Source organism: Xenopus laevis, chromosome 4S (assembly GCF_017654675.1).
Source record: "Xenopus laevis strain J_2021 chromosome 4S, Xenopus_laevis_v10.1, whole genome shotgun sequence".
Classification (NCBI taxonomy): domain Eukaryota; kingdom Metazoa; phylum Chordata; class Amphibia; order Anura; family Pipidae; genus Xenopus; species Xenopus laevis.
The window spans coordinates 101,341,976-101,365,507 of record NC_054378.1 but is presented as its reverse complement, the minus strand read 5'-3'; the positions used below and the strand labels follow the sequence as shown (position 1 = coordinate 101,365,507).

Below are 23,532 nucleotides of genomic sequence, written 5' to 3'. Positions count from 1 at the left end.
TCTGCACTGAATCCATTTCTCAAAAGAGCAAACAGATTTTTTTATATTCAATTTTGAAATCAGACATGGGGCTAGACATTTTGTCAATTTCCCAGCTGCCCTATGTCATGTGACTTGTGCCTGTACTTTAGGAGAGAAATGCTTTCTGGCAGGCTGCTGTTTTTCCTTCTCAATGTAACTGAATGTGTCTCAGTGGGACATGGGTTTTTACTATTGAGTGCTGTTCTTAGATCTACCAGGCAGCTGTTATCTTGTGTTAGGGAGCTGATATCTGGTTACCTTCCCATTGTTCTTTTGTTTGGCTGCTGGGGGGGAAAAGGGAGGGGGTGATATCACTCCAACTTGTAGTACAGCAGTAAAGAGTGATTGAAGTTTATCAGAGCACAAGTCACATGACTTGATGGGAAATTGACAGTATGTCTAGCCCCATGTCAGATTTCAAAATCGAAGATAAAAGAATTTGCTGTTTTGGACAAGCTGTAGACCAGCCCCCCAACCCTTCTGTCCCCTACTTCCCCTCCTGACTGTCACAAACCTTCCTCCCTCATTATCCTCCACTGGCCCTTCTCCTCCCCCCACTCAACTAGCCCCTGCCAGTGGTTTCTCAGTTCACCCCTTAGAGTCTGCAGTTCAGATTCCAAGATGAAAACCCACCGACACCTCTCACATGTAAATACTGCATGTAACTGCTGCTCCAACACCACATACACGTGACAAGACACACACTGAGTAATACAAGCAAACCCACTTGCACTCATATTTACACTGGGTACTTACAGTCTCCCAAAGGCAATTCCTCACAAAGCCTTTTCGGTTTTAAATGCCTTAAGGTTTTTAACGCTGCTTAACACTTAATTCACATGCAACACTTAGTCACATGCAACACTCGCTTTTCACAAAGTTAATGTTTACTATAGTCAGAAGTTTTTATTAGAAGTCAGATTTAAAGGTCTATTGTTAAGATGAAATATCAGTGTGAGGAATATTTAGAGGTAGTGGTCATCGGTAATGTAGCACCTGGATCAGGGATAGCTTGTTCCCCAGGTGTGGCAGGAACGTAAAAGCAGCCGAGCGCATTTTTGGACAAACAAAGAGTGGGATTCATCTTGGTTTTTGATACTCCTGAGAAAGGTGTCCCCCTCCATGGACATTTCCATAGCAACAGGTGCAGAGACACTGGCATACAATGGATCCCCTGTTCTACCAAAAAAAAAAATAAATAAATAAAACAGGTAGATGATGGGGGAGGTTTAGAAAAATTTTGGAATCAACAGGTGCATACTATTTCTTCTCTTTTCATGGAGCTTCATAATTTTTCCTGTCGGACCAATTTTCCTAGCCACTAAATGGCCTATATGTCTTTTTCTTACGAATTGAATTGCATTTTGCAGCAGACTTGCTTGGTTTTTATTAAATAAAGCATTTACATTAGAATAATTCTGTACAGCAAGACAAAATAGAATAAAACTGGTGTCAAAGATTTCAGGTTTGGAAGTCAAGGATTGACATCTGGTCTTAGTCGGTTATGATGAGTTCATCCACCCCCCAATCCTCATAACTGCCATCCGGAAGGTAACGTCTGATGATTATAGGGATCTTTCTGGCTCTGTGTAAACAGAAAGGAACTTTAGAAGCTCAATAGAAGAAGTATGCTCAATTAGATGTTAATATGCAATTAATCCTGATAGCTGTAGTTCAGTATTTGCAGACACAATTTTGCAAATTCATGGTAGAAACTTCTTAAATCTCAAAGCTGGCAAATCTATATGTATTTCTGTGATTTCATGGTTATTTGGTGTTATACAATATTGTTTTGTTAAGCAGATACTAGATAAAGCAGATCCTAGATACAAATAACAACTGAATATTTTGGACACCTGCAAAACTTTACTCTACATAAAATGAAAGTATTTCAGAATAGCAAAAATAAAGATTTAGGCATGTTTACAATACACAACACATCAGTGAATTGGTTGACAAGAAAAACTTACTTGAGTTCCTTCATGGCAATGAGAAGGGGGTCGGTTTCTCCTTCAAGTTCCACCATGACAGGGGCGCACATCCTGTATTAAAGTAAGGAAAATAGGCTGGGGGTCATGTTCACCCTAAATGTTACATACAAGGACAGGAGCAACAACAGCAGCATATAGATGGTCAAAAAGAAAACATTTCAAATACAACCTAAAGCCACGAGAATCACTGAACCAGAAAAGGACAAGCATAGGCGTCAGTTTGCTTCATTTCATTGAGATGATAAAAGGAGCTTCATAGTAGTATTCTTCTTTATGCAAAAATGGAGTGTGACCTGTCAGGATTACTTAAGTGATGGATAATGGCTGTCATTTAACACGGCTCTGGCAATAAAAAGAAGAGGACGCTGCCATCGCACGGACACTATTAACACCCAGTATTCAGAATTTAAGCTGTCAGTAGCAGAGCCCTTGAATCAATACACTGTTTTCTGTTCCCTTTCAAGTGATGCAGTGATGACATGATTTCAGTATACAACCGGTATAGTGTAGTCAGAAATGGATATTGTTACATTATAGTATTAGGAAATCTTATTTCTGTAACATACTGAATTATCTTATACTTACGCTATTTGCAGGGCACGGGTTCCCAACACACGGGCCCGCTCGTATTTGGTCATGTAATTGGTGGTGATGCGTTTCTGGTTGGCCTGCTGACCTTCCCCAGCTGGCAGAATTGCCACATTCTCCCGGTCCTCCTGTAATACAAAACCCATCAATGCTACACAGAGATCACAAAGAAAAACTTGTTCTAGTCAAGCATGCCTGTGTCTTCCAGTTTTACTTTCCCCACATATTAATAAGAAATTCTAACATCCATTACTATATAAAAAAAAATATATATTTATCTTAATACAGAGGTTCAACTGAGTTAGTTTTAACTGCTGCCCCTGCTGTGGATCACTCACGTAACATTTTACACTTGTATTTCCTTTTTCACCCCAATTAATATTTACAGTTCAATTCCTCAAGGTATTCAAAGTCTGATAGAACAACCGGTAATTTCCATGTTCCATGGAGTTTGTCAGCATAAATAATTATCTGGACTAAGGGAACAAAAGAACAATACTCACCTCTTCTGCATTGTCCAAATCATCAAGCCCCTCATCCTCTTCTACATCATCAAAATCATCTCCATCAAAGCTGAACATGAAAATATATATAAATGAACAACCCTTGGTAAAATCTTTTCCCTTCTGTCCAACATTGTGACAGTTTGGAGCTCACAATAGACTTTGTATCGATAGTGATAAGTGATACTTACTATATAAACCATGACGCTGTAACTTACAATACAATGCATGAGACAATATATTTTTTAGAATAGACATAATAAACGTAATATAATCAACGTAATTAATTACAAAGTAAAGCTTTTCCCGGCTGGTTAGAAAGGAGGCCATGTGCTGGTTGTGTTGTTCTATACTAACGGAAAAGGCCCCCCAGCAACAACGGTAATAAATGGTACCCCAAATAAAGCAATGTCTTGCAAATGAAATATCTTACAACAGCAGATCTCTCACTTCAACCACTGGAACAAGCTCTTTAACATTATCTTCTGGGCAGGGCCGGACTGGGGGTAAAAAGCAGCCCGGGCAAAAAAACATCAGAGCAGCCCACTTGTAATGGTTTTTGTACACATCCACTCATATATTGGGGTAAAACTGCAAAAAAATATGTGCGTAAAGAGCTGCCTTGTAAAATATGTTTAAGATTCTGCAGCCTTTTGCCTTTATATTCCTTGATAAATATAGTGGGCTGTCTACTGTACGGCACAAGAACCATGACTGGGCCAAGCAGCGTTGGACTGAGGGGCCCCCCAGCCGCAAAGTCCAATCTGACGGGAAACCACCTCTGTGAGTGTGCACACCTTTTCTTTGAGCGACTGGGGTCCAGGAGGTTAGGAGTAAGTACAGGGAGTGGGTCTGGGCTGGCAGGGGCCCCACCGGGTGTACCTACCTATTGCCGGTGTGACCAGGGTCTGGGAGGTAAGGGGCAAGTGCACGGACTGGGTCTGGGCCAGCAGGGCCCACCCTAGTAACACGGATACATTGGACAACAAAACATTTTTTTACTATTTTATTCATTCTTATAAAGTGAAAAAGTGTTGAAAAAAAACAGACAGTCCAGGTTAAATTTCTAAAAAAGACAGATTTAGTCAGTGCCTGATACTTTCAGCACAGTTGACTCTTCCTACCCCATAGTGATTTTGCGTGCAGCCTGCTCTACAGAAATCCACACCAACCTGATGTTACTGATGTGGTGTGTTCACAGGCAGGGAGCATTATGTGCAGGCTCAGCACAGACAGGCAGGCCAGCAGCTGCAGTATCTCCTTTTTGTCCAGCTTCCATGCTCATGCTGAGCGTGCTGGGACATACAAACAGCCGGCAGAGGCAGCAGCGTCCGAGCAGAGAGGAGTGGGAGGGGCAGAGCCACAGTGTGAAAAAGGATGGAGGAGCGGTCCTAGAGCCCGCTGGATCAATCAGCAGCCCACTAACACTAAATAAAGAGCGGCCCGTCGGGAAAATGCCCGAACAGGCCAATTGCCAGTCCGGGCCTGCTTCTGGGGAAATACACCCTAAACTCTGGTCATTCAAACTTATGCAGCTTAATTTTCTCTATATACTAAAAATCATACACATAAGCTGGCTCTCGATAAAGAATATAGAGTCAGCAAATCCAGCAACTAATATACAACTTCTGCAGCGGAGGAGGGCAAACTATTTTTAGATTATTCAAAAAAGTGATAAGCAAAATTGCTATAATCTATAAATATATAATCAAATGCCTCCTTTTATTTAGATTTAATCATAGTCTGAGTAGCATCCAAAACAGAAAAGAGCCCCCTCCACCACAACACAATCATCATTCTGCTAGAGGGAAATCTAGGCACAGAGTTCTAACAGCGACCCCTTGTGCTTCCCTCCTGTTACAAGCAACGGCCATTATTATTATTAACATGTATTTATATAGCACCAACATATTCATTGCTATGAAACATGAGTATCAGACCTTATGGACACTGGTCCGGCTACACTTCAGTAGATCTTGATCAGAATAAAACGTCCCACAAAGAACCAGTAATGTGTGCAGGTCTGCAGGATATTACAAATGGCACTAACTGTATAAGCACCAGGAGAAAAGGATTGCCCTAGTATTGTAAAATGTTGCGGAGATATATATATATATATATATATATATATATATATATATATATATATATATATATATATATATATCAATCACTGTACATCAAATTACTGTTGCTGTTTAATCAAAATATATGTTTTAGTTTGTCATATTCGCTTAGGTGCCAACAAAAAAAAACCTGTTAGGACACAGGTAAGGGTGTGACACAAGTGTGCAGAGATATATGTATTTGACACACATACGATATAAAACAATATAATGCTTGAGGTAACACGTTGCTCTCTTCTCATTCCCTCGCCTCAGGCAGCAGCAGCGCACAAGTTAGCAGATGTGGCAAAAAACAGCTACTCCTGATAAATCATAATTTTGGCTCTACTAGTGCAGTGAGCACAATTTCTCCATCCGCACTAACAATGCTGCCACCCCTAAACCAGCTCTGGCACTGGAAATGGTATGAACCGGTTGTGAGGGGGGGGGGGGCATCAGAAAGGACGTCTCAAGGAGCCCCAAAATGCCCCTGGAACTAAACACTATACTAACAAACAACTGGCATGTCAGAAAATGTTATTTTTGATGTGGCAACAACAAACAAGATTGTGCATAATCGGTGCCTTCTGTTTGTACCCAAAGGGGTTGATTTCTTTAGGAGACATGAAGCAGAAATGTGTCACTGCCACAATTAGGAATGTACTTTCAATAAAGAAGATAGTTGGCAAACAAGCAGAGAAGGACTGGACATTAAAAATGAGATCTATTCATGGTGCAGAAACAAGCATGTTTATCATATCGACTAAATAGCAGAGGTGCACCGAATCCAGGATTCAGCCAGGATTCTGCCTTTTTCAGCAGGATTCGGCCAAATCCTTCTGCCCAGCCAAACCGAATCAGAATTTGCATATGCAAATTAGGGACAGGGAGGGAAATCACGTGACATTTTGTCACAAAACAAGTAAAAAATGTTTTCCCCTTCCGACCCCTAATTTGCATATGAAAATTAGGATTTGGTTCGGTATTCGGCCGAATCTTTCACGTAGGATTTGGGGGTTCGGCCGAATCCAAAATAATGTATTTGGTGCATCCCTACTAAATAGAACTTAAAATCCTCATGAAAAATTTTTTAGGGACTTGCTCCCGGGTTGGCTGCTGTGTATCTGCCCTGTAACATGCCATTCCACATCTATATCTACATCACATATACTGACACAAACATCCTTTTGTTGATTTACTAATAATGCGCCTGGTACGTAAGCCATGCCAACACAGTTTTGCATTCCTTATTCAAGTGCAACTGGCTGAACAGATCACTGATCTTACAAACGGTAAATGCCCAGGTACAAAGCTGCTCACCCTTAGTAATTGAGCCTGATTATATAGTGAATAAAGTACCCCCTCTTGTAAAATATAAGGATATTATAAGTTACCGAGGAGTTTCATGACCATATAAAAACACGAGGATGAAGGCAGAGTGTTTTTATACAGGTCATGGAACTCCAAGGTAAAGGTGGCCATACACAGGCAGATAAAGCTGCAGATATCTGTCGTTTAGACCGATATGACAGCTTATCTACCCGTGTATGGGGGCTTCCGACGGGTCTTCCCCATCGATATCTGGCCATGATATCAATTGGGAAGGTTTGATTTTTACCCGACCGACCCATCTGAGCCCCTTGGCGTATCGTAATTTGATCGTTCGACCATATGGCCAAAGTTCGTACCCCCCATATAGCCATGGCATTGGTGGCATATCGGGGAAAGATCCACTCATTTGGCGATGTCCCCAAACGAGCGGATCTTTGAGTCTATGGCCAGCTTAACTTCTAATATGCTCAAATTTTGCAACTGGGGGTACTTTATTTATTATAATACACAAATTTCAGTGAGTCATGTGACAGAAATTACATCAGAACTCACGGTTTATAACTGATGACATCAGAACTCAACGTTTATAAGGATATAATTTACAAGATATTCATGGCTCCTGTATATTATATAGTGAATAAAGTACCCCCTTTTGTAAAATATAGGGATATTATAAGTTTCTGAGGAGTTTCATGACCATATAAAAACACGAGGCCGTAGGCCGAGTGTTTTTATACAGGTCATGGAACTCCGAGGTAACTTCTAATATCCTCATATTTTACAACTGGGGGTACTTTATTATAATACACACGTTTCAGTGAGTCATGTGACAGAAATGACATCAGAAGTCACCGTTTATAACTGATGACATCAGAACTCACCGTTTATAAGGATATAATTTACAGGATATTCATGGCTTTTGTGTATTATACAATTATATTGTCCGTTCATCTCCTAGAGTTAACGCGTATTTAGCCAATGATTCCTCTAAGGCGGGCGTTAATGGGCGGAGGGATATCAGAGGGAACAGTGTATCAGCAATTCCCCCATGGTACAGCCTACTAGTAAGTGACCACAGCTCTCTCTATTCAGCTGCCGAGTGAATATCACCGCCCGACCCTTTATTACAGCAGAAAAGCGACTCACTTGTCCTCGTTGTCCGACATGGCGGCGAATTCCGGCCCAGGTACCGAATAAAACCTACTCACAATCTAACTTCCACCACACGCACTCTGATCTGCTCAACAAGCACGTGCAGGAAGCGGAAACATGCACCAGCTACCGCCCATCTCTTCCGGCTTTTCAGGGTTCCCATGGAGACAGGAGGCGACACGCGAAAGGAAGGGAAGAGGGAACTTACATCCACTTTATACACAGTATAGAATATTGTCTAACTGATAGTTTATTAAGGTGAGAGCTCACACGTTCACACGTATATAGATATCCGTATGGGATGAATTCTATATTGACTGCTAGAGTAAAAGGTTTTCTTTCAAGTTGTTTCTATTTGGGCATGAGTTATGGGTGACTGTCACTTTGCTATTAGAGTAGCAGGGAGAGGAGCGACAGGGGACTATGCCATAGCCTCACCTCGTGGTCATTAATGTGTTATTATCGCTCACATTAGAGGCAGGGCTTTTACATATTTCAGTACTTTCAAAATGGAGTGTTTTGTTTACTCTGTCTCAGCTAAGTTTTTTTAAAGGGATACTGTCATGGGAAAACATGTTTTTTTCAGAACACATCAGTTAATAGTGCTGCTCCAGCAGAATTCTGCACTGAAATCCATTTCTCAAAAGAGCAAACTGATTTTTTTATGTTCAATTTTGAAATCTGACATGGGGCCCCAGTCATGTGACTTGTGCTCTGATAAACTTCAATCACTCTTTACTGCTGTACTGCAAGTTGGAGTGATATCACCCCCCCCCTCCAGCAGCCTAACAACAGAACAAAACAACGACTTTTTCCAATATTATAATGTAAAGTGTCATTTTTCACCTTCTAAAGCAGCTCTGGGAGGGGGGGTCGTCGACCCTGTAAAGTGTTATTAAAGGGATACTGTCATCGGAAAACATGTTTTTTTCAAAATGTATCAGTTAATAGTGCTGCTCCAGCAGAATTCTGCACTGAAATCCATTTCTCAAAAGAGCAAACAGATTTTTTTATATTCAATTTTGAAATCTGACATGGGGCTAGACATATTGTCAATTTCCCAACTGCCCCAAGTCATGTGACTTGTGCTCTGATAAACTTCAATCACTCTTTACTGCTGTACTGCAAGTTGGAGTGATATCACCCCCCCCTCCAGCAGCCTAACAACAGAACAGTGGGAAGGTAACCAGATGGCAACTCCCTAACACAAGATAACAGCTCACTGGTTGATCCAAAAACAACACTCAATAGTAAAAGCCAAGTCCCACTGAGACTGATTCAGTTACATTAAGTAGGAGACATAACAGCCTGCCAGAAAGAAGTTACATCCTAAAGTGCAGGCACAAGTCACATGACTGGGGCAGCTGTGGAACTGACAATATGTCTAGCCCCATGTCAGATTTCAAAATTAAATATAAAAAAAATATGTTTGCTCTTTTGAGAATTGGATTTCAGTGCAGAAGTCTGCCGGAGCAGCACTATTAACTAATGTGCTTTGAAAAAAACATGTTTTCCCATGACAGTATCCCTTTAAGTCTGGGGCACTCAGTTAATATTAGAATTCACTAACCTAGTTTGTCTGTTATACACCCATTAGAAATCACTTTCTGTTTCTGACCTATGAATCCCATCTTCTTCAAGCTGTGTCTGTGCTGGGTTGATCCATCTCCCACTGTGCATTTCTCCACCTATAAGCTGTGGCTGAAAATATGTTATACAAGTGACGTACCTCCAAACATTTTGGAAATAAAAAGAGGGACAAAAAAGTTGGAGCGCTGTGAAAAATTATTAGACCACGCCCATTTTTTTGGCCACACACCCTAATTACCATGTTAATTTTACCAAATTTGGCAGTTTATGAAAGTTTGAACATATTTCTGATTTTTTTTCAGTTATTACAGTTTTGCTAATGAAGGTGAATTGCCCTTTAACCTGTGAGTCATTTTCCCAAGGGACCTGTTATGTTGTTACAATTACTTTTTTGCTTATCTCAAAATTGTTACAAAAGTATCTTATCTGCTGCTTTGGCTGTTCTGGGCTCTCCGCCAAAAGTAAATCAAGTTAGAAACATTGTTTCTTTTTTTGACTGTTCAGCACAGAGAAAACAGGACTTTCCAGTACAAACTGCGGGTTGAGCTGTCAAAAGAGGGACTGTCCCTCTAAAAACTGGACAATTGGGAGGTATGACAAGTCCAAAGGAGTGCACTTCAAGCACAGTGTATTTATACTGTAGGTAATAAGGCAGGTTGCTGTAAGAAATATTGAATGGAGAAGCGCAATACTCAAAATGAATTGATGTTTATTAACTGTTTCGGACAGGTTGTTGTCCTTCCTGGGGCCACCACTGACTGAAGTCACTAACCTTTCACCCCAGGCCATTTTATCTTTTCAATAAAACATATATATGCCCAGGATTTTTTTAGTGCAGCTGCGTCATCATTCCTGTGCTCCTAGCTGTCCTGTGTGGATACGAGCAGAGTATTGTACTTCCTACCCCACTGTATGCCCAGTTGAAGCCACTGTAAGGGTCAACTAGGGGCAGAGGAAAGATGGCACTACAGCACTTTGCAGAATAGTACATTACATATCAGATAAGCTCTGTAGAACATAATGGTGTTATCTGTTATCCACTATTTAACCTGTGCCATATAGCCTTTTTTTCAATTTCCGCCATTGCTACACAGCAGCTTGTTTATATGAACTATATTAGTGTTTCTGAAGCAAACAGATCAGTTTTACCAGTGCAGGGCAACACTACATATTTTCATTACTTTAAAACACTTAAATTTTTTGGTGTTACTGTTGCTTTAACGTGTAAGGTTTGTTATCAGACGCTCTTACCCAGCCTCAAACGGTGTGTGCAAGTGCAGAAGTGAGTGCTTAGTGGGGGAATTACAACAAAACAAAAAATTGACAATCATGTAAGTAAGGAAAGGAAAGGCGGACATAGCAAACAAATCACTTTACTTTGCTTATACTCCAAAATCATGTTAAAGAAATGCTTTAGTTGTTCATTAACTCAAAACATTGCATTATATAGGCATTCCATATGCTTCACATTGCCATATTAATCTTTCACTGCAGAAGTTGCGTGAGATGGAAATCATTGATAAACAGAGGTGCTTGGAGCTTAAGGAGCTACTGCAAAAGTCAGAGAACAAGCAGTTGTCCTAACCTGTTCCAGTGTATTGAGAATACTTGGGGACCTCAGATATTATAATATAAATAATATAATAATATTCACTGCCTGACTCTTTGTCCCCCAACTTCTTGTGACTGTGTGCCCGCTCTTTCATTATTGCTTCAGTTAAGAATATATCACTATTTACCAGCCAAATGAGATTGTGGCATTTTTACAGAAACTAGTTATTGCAACGTGTTCTGCACAATACAATAAATAAATCCATGTCAATTTTCAGCTGCCAGTGATATTTTAGAGCTATTTTGCACAGGTGAGCCATTTTGTTTGTTACTTACCTTCCAAAATATAAAGGGTGCAAATAATGAATATGAAAAATAAAGATGTAATTCTTGTCTTCGTCTTTTGTTACCTTTGTTGTCCATAGTTCCACATTTAATTTTCAGAGCATTTGTATGGCAATCACTGAGTTTAGACATTAATATTTTCCCCTTGTCCTTCCTAGTATTAAACTCTCCACACATTTAAATATGTCTGAAACTTCTTTTCTTACCATTTACAATACGTGTCCGCCTGATACATGTCTGGACTGAGATTCTGGCATTTAAAGTACTCAGTGACCCAAACAACTCCAACAGGCCCAGTGTCTATTTATGGCATCTTATAGCAGTGCCTTTGTCAGTTCATGGAACCGACATACTTTAAGGGGCCCATTTACTTAGCTCGAGTGAAGGAATAGAAGAAAAAATACTTCAAATTTCGAACGATCGAAAATGGCTACTTCGACCATCGAATAGGCTACTTCGACTACGACTTTGAATCGAACGATTCAAACTAAAAAACATTCGACTATTCGACCATTTGATAGTCAAAGTACTGTCTCTTTAAAAAATACTTCGACCCCCTAGTTCGCCACCTAAAACCTACCGAGGCCAATGTTAGCCTATGGGGAAGGTCCCCATAGGCTTCCTAACAATTTTCTGATCGAAGGAATATCTTTCGATCAATGGATTAAAATCCTTCGAATCGTTCGATCGAACGTTTATTCCTTTGATCGTTCGATCGTAGGAATAGCGCTAAATCTTTCAACTTCAATATTCGAAGTCAAAGGATTTACATTCGGCAGTCGAATATCGAGGGTTAATTAACCCTCCATATCCCCCACAAATGGAACAAGGGCGGCAGCCATACAATGTGTTGCTTCTCGTATGGTAGCCATCTGACTGCCAGCCTATAGGTTGAACACTGCACAGGGGGGAGAGATGTATGCCTTTAAGTGTGCAATCATCAAAATAAATACATATTCTGTTAAAATAAAATGTTATTCTTAGTAGTATCTCAAGCACTTGCCTCTACTTCCTTTCTAGCAGAAGCTTAGCACTTTCTGTATTTAAACCACTGGAACATAGACAGACTTTAACAGTGACAATAATTTTTAAATTGTTTTTACACTGTGCATACGCCAGACTAGACGTTTATGTAGGCTGTTTACTTATACGTTGTGTCTGTTTTGCTTTTGTCTGCTCTTTAATTTTTGATTGCCATTTGAACATGCTCCAACAGGTCACAGCCCATGCAAACAAAATAAACAAGACCTACAGTTTTTTTTCTAATTTTGATTCTGTACATTACCACAATTAATTTTAAATGAAACAACTCAGATGCAGTTGAACTGCAGACTTTCAACTTTAATGCAGTGGGTTGAACAAAAAGATTGCATCAAAATGGAAGAAATAAAGCCTTTTTTAAACACAATCGCTTCATTCAGGGGCTCCGAAGTATTTCGACAAATAAAAAAATTGAAAATAAAATGTTTATTTCTAATACTTGGTTAAAAACCCTTTAAGTCAGTGGTCCAATTGCCCACACCTGCCCATGATATAGCCTTTAAGTCAATGGTCCAATTACTTTTTAGCCCCTGAAATAAAGTGATTGTGTTAAATAAAGGCTTTAGTTCCTTATATTTTTATGCAATCGTTTTGTTCAACCCACTGAATTAAAGCTGAAAGTCTGCAGTTCAACTGCATTAGAATTCTTTCATTTTTTTAAAAAAAAATCATTGTGGTGATGTACAGAACCAAAATTAGAAAAAAGTTGTCTCTGTCCAAAGATTTATGGGCCTAACTGTATGTCTCAGCAGATTCTGATCTGACATTACAACAGATTCCGATCTGACATTAGGTAAATGGTAAACACTACAAAACATAGTGGCAGTCCTGAAACTTCTGTAAAAAGTATTCTATTATGGTGTCAAGATGGGAGCAGGAGCAAAGTTGGGTGACCTTTGGAAAATGCTGTGGGTAGTTATTGCAAAGCATCATGTTCTTTTGCCCACAATACACTTCACACTTGTACCATTATCACTTGAGCCTGGACCTTTGTAAATGAGCACTCGTGGACCATACAATGTGGAAATATTTCAATGTGTGCACAGAACATTCCTTTTCTCATTTGCACATTCCAGTGGAAGCTGCTATTTGGTAATTTAATGCAATAACCATTTCAACTGCTACATATATGACGTAACGCAAACATGTAAAGAACTATTCTGCACGCACAACAGAAAATTTTTTTTTTACATTAAAAGGAATATTTCCTATACAGACTGAACGTTCTTTATAACAACACAGAGAAAAATCATACCCATATTTTATTGTGTTCTGCTGCAAAAAAAGGTTTCTCTAAACAACAAACAGTGCAATAAATTAATTCTTTAAAATAAACAAAACACATAAACAGGTGAAAAAGAGACGTAACAGTATTATTTGCCAGGCAGCTTTGCATGGATATTAAGAACAGTTGATTGTGGGATCTGACTGTGTTCCTAGTAGGGAACAAGAAAAGTAGCATTTTAGAACCAGACCCCAAAGCCAGATTAAAATATACTTGGCGAAATGAGTAAGAGGTAAACTGCCAAAGGTTCCACTTCCCAATTCCATAACGTGGCACAATTGCAGTTAATTGTAGTTGTGCACAATTAAACCTACTTACATGGTAAAAGGCAACGTAAATTTGTTAAGGCAGCAAGAGAAACCTGCATTGCAGAGTCAGAACTGAAGGAGTGTGAGAGTCTGCTGACTCCATCAGAATCCTGCAATGAAAACTCGGTCGCCATTTAATTATTCTTTGTTCGTTTCTCAAGGCTGGCCTCCACGAGAGCTTGGTGCAGTGATAGTGGGGCTCAGCCTGAAGGCCATTTAGAGTGAAAACTTAGGAGAACGGCCATTTGCTCTCCTAGACAGCCCACCTTGAAGCCCATCTAGGGTGAGTGAATGATATTTTCCCCTATATCTGTCCCATTTTATGAATTAAAGTACAAGTTTAACAACCATGGATTTATGCTTATGCTAATATACAGACAATTCTAAAAAGAAACATGTAGGCTTTTCAACCACACCCCTTTTAGGATTTAACTTGTGCCATCCATCACATTACGATTGTTCACCTTGAAGTTAACTATAATTTGTAATTTTTGGATTTTTTAGTCTGCAACTCTCCAGGTTAGAACTGGTTAGGTCTATGCAGTTGCTAGGGTTTATTTTCCCTAGCATCCAGGCAGCAGCTGAGAAGTCAGAATGCAAGAAACATATGCAATAAAAATGTAGACTAGGGAACCAGTTTTTTGGTTGACCCCAATAACCAGATAACTTTTAAACTGCAAGCTACACAGAAGCAGGATATAAATGTTATTAACTTAAAACTACAGGAAAAGACGACCAATCGCAGCATTGCTAAAAAAAAAAAAAAGCCTAGAATACAATAAAAGTTAATTTAAAGGTGAACAGGAGGCTGAAGCTATGGTAAGCAGTACTTGCGGTGAATTCTTATTATGCAATAAAAATGAAGATGGGTGAGTCTGGGGATGATCTCGCCTGAGGCAGCAGCCCATATGCCGCCCCCGCACTTAAAAATCAGCGTTGAATCTGGTCAAAGGGGGGCAGCATCACTAGTGCAATGAGCGCAATAGCTCTCTCTGCACTAGCAGAGCCGAATTTCTGGATTTGGGTTCAAACCCAGAAATTCAGCTGTTAAAGTTACAAGGCGTTTTTTTTTTTTTGCCCCCCCTTGTAACTGGCCGCTCGCTGCCATCTGAGGCAAAGATTTCACCTTATCTCATGGCAGGAGCAGCCCTGCCTGAAGATCCACAGCCTTGTTTTGATTCTCACTTGTCGTTAAAGGGATAATAACCCCGAAATTGACATTGATCTAATATACATGAATTGTTACTGACACTGTATGTTGCCTTGTTATCTATTTTACTGTTGGTTACTGTGTGCTCAATGATCCCAGCAGTTGGAGCTGTTAGGAAGTCAAACACATGATTGTGTTTTTTATTTACATACCATGAAACCACATTTTGACATACCCTGCTTTTATATTTCACTACAAGATATGAGGCTTGGGATTGTGAATTATTTGGTTGTCTAGTGTAAACCCCTACCTGACACAGCTTGTACTACTGTTCTTTTAGTCTTAGCAGCGGGGTCCTAAGAAGTCAGTGCTGACATCCTACAAAGGCTCAATGTGATAGGCTCAAACTACAGCATGTGCAACCTGTAGCTTTCCTGACTAATCTGTTGTACTTATCTGCCCTGTGTCAGTGCCAGAGATGTTGTTGGAATTAGCACAATAATAGGGTAAAGCCAATGGGGAAACCCTAGAGAAGAGATCCCCAACCAATGGCTCACAAGCAACATGTTGCTCTCCAACCCCTCGGATGTTGCTCCGAGTGGCCTTTTTGAATTCCAGCCTTGGAGGCAAGTTTTGGTTGCATAAAAACCAGGTGTACTGCCAAACTGAGCCTCTTGTAGGCTGCTTAGCCCTTATTTGGCACCCCCAGGAACTTTTTTGTGCTTTTGTTGCTCCTCCAACACTTTTTACATTTGAGTGTGGCTCCCGGGTATAATAGGTTGGGGAGCCCTACCCTAGAGAGTAAGCTGAGACTGGCTTAGTGGCTTTGATATAGTGGGAAAGTAACAGTCTTTTTGTAACTATTCTCCCTACCTCATTTTATAATTGTGATTGCTACAAGTGGCCTTTTAATATAGAGCATTTTGTATTTTACATTTAAAGGGGGTGAAAAGCATCCCACGAGATTTAATAATAACAATATTTAATAATTACAATAATTACTGCCTCAAAATAGGCAGTATGCAAAGTAATATGATGATGCATTTTATACTTGTTACGCCCGCTCTGGTACCCTTCCCTGGACCAATGCTGCTGAATGAAGCTGGTTGGCACCTGCACTATTTTCTCTGCAAACCACGAGCCAATCGGAAGCAAGTATAAATGCCACCATGTGAAGATACTTTTAAGCCTCATGTATACTGGATTCCAATTTTCTCCCACTCCCCAATGTAGAGAGAGAGTGACTGGTGATCACTTTCATTTCAGAAGCTTTGGATCTGGGGAGGGTCAGGAGCACCACAAATAGTTAAAGGGGTTGTTCACTTTCCAAAAACTTTTATCAGTTGAGTTGTTTTCAGATTGTTCACCATAAACAAAGACTTGCAAATCTCTTTCCTTCCTGTATTTTTTAGGGTCAAGGCACATGCTCAGATTTGGGGTGATTAGTCGCCCGGTGATAAATAGTCTCTTCTTCGGGGCGATTACTCTCCCCCCGAACTGCCTCCCGCCAGCTAGAATGTAAATCACTGGCGGGATGGCACTTCGTTTCCCGAAGACGCCCGAAGTTTCCTCGTGATTCAACTTTGGAAAACGAAGTGCTCCGAGTGCCATCCCACTGGCGATTTACATTCTAGCCGAAGGGAGGCAGTTCGGAGAGATTAGTCTCCCCGAAGATGAGATTTGTCGCCGGGTGACTAATCTCCCTGAATCTGAGCGTGTGCCCTGACCCTAAACATTTTCCCAAAATTTAAGTTTAAAGTTTAATGTTCTTGCCTCTGGTGTTTCAGTCTGGCAGCTCAGTGATCCAGGAGCATCTGAACTGTTACAATTTACAACATTTAGTCGATACATTTCTCAGCAGTATGTGTGGAATATTAGCAACTATTGTATCAATTCAGTTGCTTTTATTGAAACTCAGGGATTCGGCTAACAAATGTATCAACTAAATGTATCAATTTAGAACACTTACAGATAGGGATGGGCGAATTTGACCCGTTTCGTCAAAAATTCGCTGTCGGCGCCCATTAAAGTCTATGGGTGTCAAAAAAAGTTGTCACACGGCGAAATATTTTTTTTTTGATGCACACCGCCATACATGTCTATTGGCGTAATTTTTTTAGGCGAAATAAGGTGAAAAGAATTCGCCCATCCCTACTTACAGAGTCTGCGACTCCCCCCCCCCACCATAAAAGAAAATTTAAATAAATCTTTATTTCTGGTGAAACCAACTGAACTGAAAAAAAGTGTTGGAAGATGAACAACCCCTTTAAGCTAATAATAATTAATATATATAGCAAAGTTGCTTTTGAGGAATTCAATTACACTCCCTAAACTTACTGGGATGTATTTCACTTTCATGTTTCTAAAGGGTGAGCAAAGTAAAAAGTTTTGTTAAAAAGGAATCCAGCTCAAAATACGGATCCCCAATAGGTAGCAAATGTTAGCTCATGTTTGACAACATACCTGCCTATTTTCATATCATATGTACAACAATTGTCATTGGAACATTGTTAATTAAGTTGACAATGGTGTACAACATGCTTACAGCTTATGTTTACTTACTTAGAAATAAAAACTTTTCAAATTAAAGAATCCAGCTCTTTTTATACAGATCAAACCTGTCTTTTGTTATGTGTTTGAGCAGATAAAGTGCACATCACCTTTTCTTAAACTAACTGTAACAACTAAAGGGAAGCAAAACATCTAACAATAAGAAATATGATATTATATAGGGATGCAGCTTATTCAGAACTCAAGCAAATCCCAGCACTTTTTGTGCAAGATTCAGAAGAATCCTTTAGTGTTCAATCACTTAGGGGGTTATTTATTAAAGTCCAATTTATTTTTTGGTCTGACTTTTAAAGGCAAAAAACTAAATTTTTTCATGGAAAGAAATCCTCAAATTTATTAAACCCCGATGGTGTTAAAAGTACGAATAAAAAAAGTACTCAAACCCGCCGCGTCAATGGCAATGTCCCGTTGACATTTTGAATATAACCTGATATGCGCTGCGTCCAGTTCTATAATCTAAGGATTTTGTGGTTTCAGGTGTCAAATCCAAAAAAATCATAGGTTTTGGGAGTCAAATCTGAAAAAATCGTACAATTCAGATTTTTTTAAGATTTTACCAAGTCTTTTCCCACGCAAGCAATTTTCATATAAATGTATAGATAGATGGGGGGGGGGAGTACTTGAGGATTTCATCAGTGGTTTTCAGAAAATAGTGGAAAAATTTCAGATTTGTAAAAATAACCCCCTTAATGTCATGTGACTTAAAATGTTTGACATGCAAAGGAATTGTAATTTTGTTGGCTCTCTGTTTAAACATGCAAACTAGTGCATTGTTATATATCTTACAATATGGGGCACATTTACTAAGGGTCGAATATCGAGGGTTAATAAACCCTCGAATTCGACCCTCAAAGTAAAATCCTTCGAATTCGAAGGATTTTGCGCAAATCCTACGATCGATCGGAGTAAAAATTGAACGATTTGAACGATTTACTTGATCGATCGAAGGATTTTTCTTCAATCAAAGAGAGCTTAGAAAACTGATGGGGAAGGTCCCCATAGGCTTTCATTGTATCTTGGTAGGTTTAAAGTGGCGAAGTATGTAGTCAAAGTTTTATTTAAAGAGACAGTACTTCGACTATCGAATGGTCGAATAGTCGAACGATTTTTACTTCGAATCGTTCAAGTCGAAGGTCATAGTAGCCTATTCGGTGGTCGAAGTACCCCAAAAAATACTACGTTTTTTTACTATGAATCCTTCACTCAAGCTTAGTAAATGTGCCCCTACATGTTGACTGATAGCAGCAGTAATGTTAATGGAATGATTTGCCAATAGCTATGCAATGCTAAGCTAAGGTGCCCTAATTGTGACTGTGTGACCTCCCAAGGAGTCACACATGGGAACTAATATGAGGAGAGACACTTGCTCTAAAATGCCTTTGGATAATTGTTCCCAGTGGCCTATATGCACCCACACACGCCTATAAGTCTATATGCACACCTACATAGAACAAACTGGGCATTCAAAAAACAATTGCTATGAACCTGCTGGGGCATTACTAGGGACATTGGCAGTTTACATTACAGTGCTCTGTGCAAACACTGTGGCAGCACATGGGAAGTCCCAGCTGGGTGGTTCTCCTGGACTATGCACTGTTGCAATTTGTAAATAAAAATTGGAAAAGATAGAAATAGCAGCTTTTTTTAGTAGGTGCATAAACAGTGTATATATTCCATTTCTTTATGAAATATCAGCAAGGGTAAGAATGGAAATCCTTTGGATATTTAAACTCTTTTACTTAGACAATAAATGAATTGATTTTTTTTTTTTTACTTTATGTATGAACTTTATTTTTTAGGGTAAGGGCACACGCTGCTATTTCGGGAGATTAGACGCCCATTGACAAATCACTTCTTCTTCGGGTGACTAATCTCCCAAAACTGCCTTCCCGCCGTCTAGAATCTAAATCCGCCGGCGGGATAGCACTCGGAGCTCTTCGTTTTCCAAAGCCAAAGCGATCCGACTGCCATCCCGCCGACGCTTTACATTCTCGTTTCACAAGGAAACTTCGGGCGATTTTGGGATGCTGAAGCGATCCGACTGCCATCCCGCTGGTGATTTACATTCCAGCTAGCAGTTTGGGGAGATCAATCGCACGAAGAAGAGGTGATTTGTCGCTGCTCGTCTAATCTCCTGAAATAGCAGTGTGTGCCCAGGCCCTTACTAAAGTGCATCGGACACATTTTATATTGGTTCCACACTTGGCCACATGGGGTACCAGATAGGCACCATCATGTTGTACTTTTCCTATTACTGACACTATTACTGTATTGCATACATATGGCCAGACAAGTAAACAGAAAAGGGATATTACTGACATGCTTGATGCAATATCTTCCTAACACCTTTCAAAATGTCTCTCTCTTCAGAAGAAATGCAGTGAAGGCTTAAAGCTGATTTTTTTCATTACAGAATTATGGCCACTTGAGTGAGGCATTCAGACCATTTCCCCAATGTAGGACCTCTGAGTAAAAAGAAAATGTATAAAATATTTAAAAATGGCATTTTAAGCAGCATGGTTTAGCTTCAGATGTGAGTATTAATGTGAATGCAGACGATCAGTAGGAAAAGCCAATAAATTACATACAGATACATGACTAAGTGCCGTCAAGATGACTTATTATTTCAGATGCTGACTGGCACAGTTTGCTTCTGTGTTTTGTTTGCACACAGAAGTGGAATTTGCACATGGTACAGCAGGACAGAAGTGGAGGTGGCTCTTTAATTCAGTTCAACACAATTCACTCCTGTGACAGCAGCACATGAACACCATTAAACCACCACTCATACTGTTTGTCAGCAAAAGGTTCTCATACAAAATGAACGATGGCAACTTCATGCATCTCTGCTGACCTACCAGCTTCAGTACAGAATTGGTGCACAGTCTGTGAAGGCAGAAGGCAAGAAGAATGGTGCAAATATACCATTTATCCGACCCATCATCATGTGGTGGTCCTCTTGGTCCCATCTGACTGCCCTCTGTTTTTGTCCTTTGGGCTTTTTACTTTGGGCTCTTGCTTTGGAGAAAGTAGCTTGAGAACTTTCATGGGTTTAAATTTTCCTTTCTTCTTTCTTTCTTTTTCTTTCTTTTGTGGATCTGTATGAAAATCTGCATGCAGCAATGGAGAGGGGGGACATGAATGTTACATGCAAATAGAATGCAGTTTCCATTAACTATTTCAGGAGTTACTTTTAAATTTACACTAGCTGGGGGGGATATATATATATATATATATATATATATATATTATATATATATATATATAAAGTCACTCTTACCGGATTTCTTTCAAAGTGGGTGCGTTGGTCAAGGTTTCTAGTACATAATAGTAAATGGACCCGCACTCCAATGTTTTTGTGAAAAAAAAGTGATGAATTTTATTCACAGATGCATATCCAACGTTTCGGTCCACAATGGGACCTTTATCAAGGATAAAGGGATTTTAGGATTTTATCCTTGAGAAAGGTCCCATTGTGGACCGAAACGTTGGATATGCATCTGTGAATAAAATTCATCACTTTTTTTCACAAAAACATTGGAGTGCGGGTCCATTTACTAAAAGAGTCCGCACTCATAGGACTTGTGAAGAAAAAAGTGAATTTAATCAGCGTTTCGGCTCTTAAACGTGAGCCATCTTCAGGAAGTATTTTTATATTAAATTTTGCTTAAAGAGATGTAAACCCCCCTACCAAAAAAAACCCTAATCTTGCAGGCATTGCCCCCTCCCAGCAAGGCAACAACGGAGCTCCCGGTTGCCATCTTCTGGATCTTCGGGTTTCTTCGTCGTCTTGAAGCCAGGAGTCAGGTCAGGAATTGGCTTCAACTGCACATGCACAAATTAGCATTGAGACCTGAAGTCTACACAAAGATCCGGAAGATGGCAACAGGGAGCTCCGTTGTGCTTCTCTGCATTTAAGGGTCAGAATTATTTTTAAGGGATTTTTTTAAACTAAAGCACATCGCAGGGAGGGGGGCAATGCCTGCAAGATTAAGGAGAAGGCTTTTGGAAGGGGTTTAGTTCTCCTTTAATAAACAATGTACAAAAACATAAAGCAGATGTTTGGGGGAGACAGTTTTTCTTTTAAGAATCCCAAGACTGCACCCCGAAATAAAAGACATGTAACAGAGAGCCTACCTCATATTTACATTTAGGAAACTGGTCAGCTACATTTGTCATATACTATAAGGTCAAATATGCCACATTCAGACAATTTAATTAAATGTCTGGAACAGTTTAAGACCATATTTCCACTTCTTCTCATTCAAATCTGGAATGTCTATATGCCACTTAATCCTTGTTTTCTCTAGGGGACAGGGCCCAGCAGTACATAGTATACTATAGAACTATGATACGGGTTTGACAAGGCCCTGTCTGTGTAGGTAAACTTGATGGCCTTGATTGGATTTGTCGAGAATCAGAAAGGAGGAACCGGCACACAGGAACATTTGCAATAGGGATTAACCCTTACGTGTTTATTAACGTCACAGTGATGCACAACGTTTCGGGGGCTGGCCCCTTCGTCAGGTGATATGGCAGACAATCTGTACAGCCCTTAAATAGCCCAATGGGCCCTCCCACCTTGAAAAAAAACCACCAAGGAAAAAGTCCAATATATATTGGAAAAAAAAAGTCCAGTATAAAAAGTCCAGTATAACAAAAAAATTCAAGTGTAACAAAACAATTTTTTAAAACAATTTGTACTTGTTCTCTACACAGGCATATAACATTTCTCAAGGTACACCTTATTTAAAGAAAATTATATTCATATCTGCTTTTTTAACAACCATATACTATATCTCAAGGTACAATTTAATATGGTTTTACCTACTGAAGTTTATTCATATTCAGTTGTTATCTGTAAAGTAAAAGGATACATGGTTAAATGTCAGATCTACTAAGGCAATGTATCCTAATTGCTATCAGTTCAAAGTACATTGTAACATTGTATTTAATGTTCATGAGCAAACAAGGAAGTTACAAATTATAAATAGCAAGTTAAGTTAAAATCTTCATTCAATCCTCTTGGTACTTGTGTCTGAAGTAACCAAATCCAATAGCTTTCACTCTGTAACAGTTTTTGTTTTACATTCTGTCCACTTTTTGGCTAATGTGGTTTCATATTTTTTAGATTTACTGGAAGGATTTGTGTCCTCTGCTGAGGGTTTAAAGTTCCGAATCATGGATTTATGTTCATTCAGGCGTGTTTTGATTGGTCTGCCTGTTTGACCAATATACGCTAATCCGCAGAGGACACAAATCCTTCCAGTAAATCTAAAAAATATGAAACCACATTAGCCAAACATTTTCACGATAACAACCATAAAACTTCACAATTACGTTGGCAGATTTTAGAGAAGGTCGCAGTAAAAAGTGGACAGAATGTAAAACAAAAACTGTTACAGAGTGAAAGCTATTGGATTTGGTTACTTCAGACACAAGTACCAAGAGGATTGAATGAAGATTTTAACTTAACTTGCTATTTATAATTTGTAACTTCCTTGTTTGCTCATGAACATTAAATACAATGTTACAATGTACTTGAACTGATAGCAATTAGGATACATTGCCTTAGTAGATCTGACCATCTTTTTGCTTTACAGATAACAACTGAATATGAATAAACTTCAGTAGGTAAAACCATATTAAATTGTACCTTGAAATATAGTATATGGTTGTTAAAAAAGCAGATATGAATATAATTTTCTTTAAATAAGGTGTACCTTGAGAAATGTTATATGCCTGTGTAGAGAACAAGTACAAATTGTTTTTTTTTTTGTTACACTGGAATTTTTTTGTTATACTGGACTTTTTTTTTCCAATATACATTGGACTTTTTCTTTTTCCTTGGTGGTTTTTTTTCAAGGTGGGAGGGCCCATTGGGCTATTTAAGGGCTGTACAGATTGTCTGCCATATCACCTGACGAAGGGGCCAGCCCCCGAAACGTTGTGCATCACTGTGACGTTAATAAACACGTAAGGGTTAATCCCTATTGCAA

General features: G+C 39.4%; 2 protein-coding genes across 4 annotated transcripts in view; both read right to left on the bottom strand.

The window, feature by feature from the left end:
• Positions 1-901: 901 nt before the first annotated feature.
• polr2f.S (polymerase (RNA) II subunit F S homeolog) lies at positions 902-7,769 on the bottom strand. Its single transcript, NM_001095163.1, is given in 5 exon segments — positions 902-1,606; positions 1,992-2,063; positions 2,598-2,728; positions 3,104-3,173; positions 7,687-7,769. Coding segments are annotated over 5 exon segments (384 nt in total). The 5' UTR covers positions 7,707-7,769; the 3' UTR covers positions 902-1,515.
• Positions 7,770-13,464: 5,695 nt separating this feature from the next.
• Positions 13,465-23,532, bottom strand: part of micall1.S (MICAL like 1 S homeolog) — a 44,051-nt gene continuing 33,983 nt past the window's right edge. For 2 of the 3 annotated variants that reach the window (XM_018261248.2, XM_018261249.2), the window contains exon 17: positions 20,021-20,643. In XM_018261248.2, coding sequence (XP_018116737.1) covers positions 20,477-20,643 — 167 coding nt within the window. In that variant the 3' untranslated portion in view covers positions 20,021-20,476. Of the gene's footprint in view, positions 13,656-20,020; positions 20,644-23,532 lie in introns of those variants that run through there. The other variant, XR_001935582.2, reaches the window with a different exon arrangement.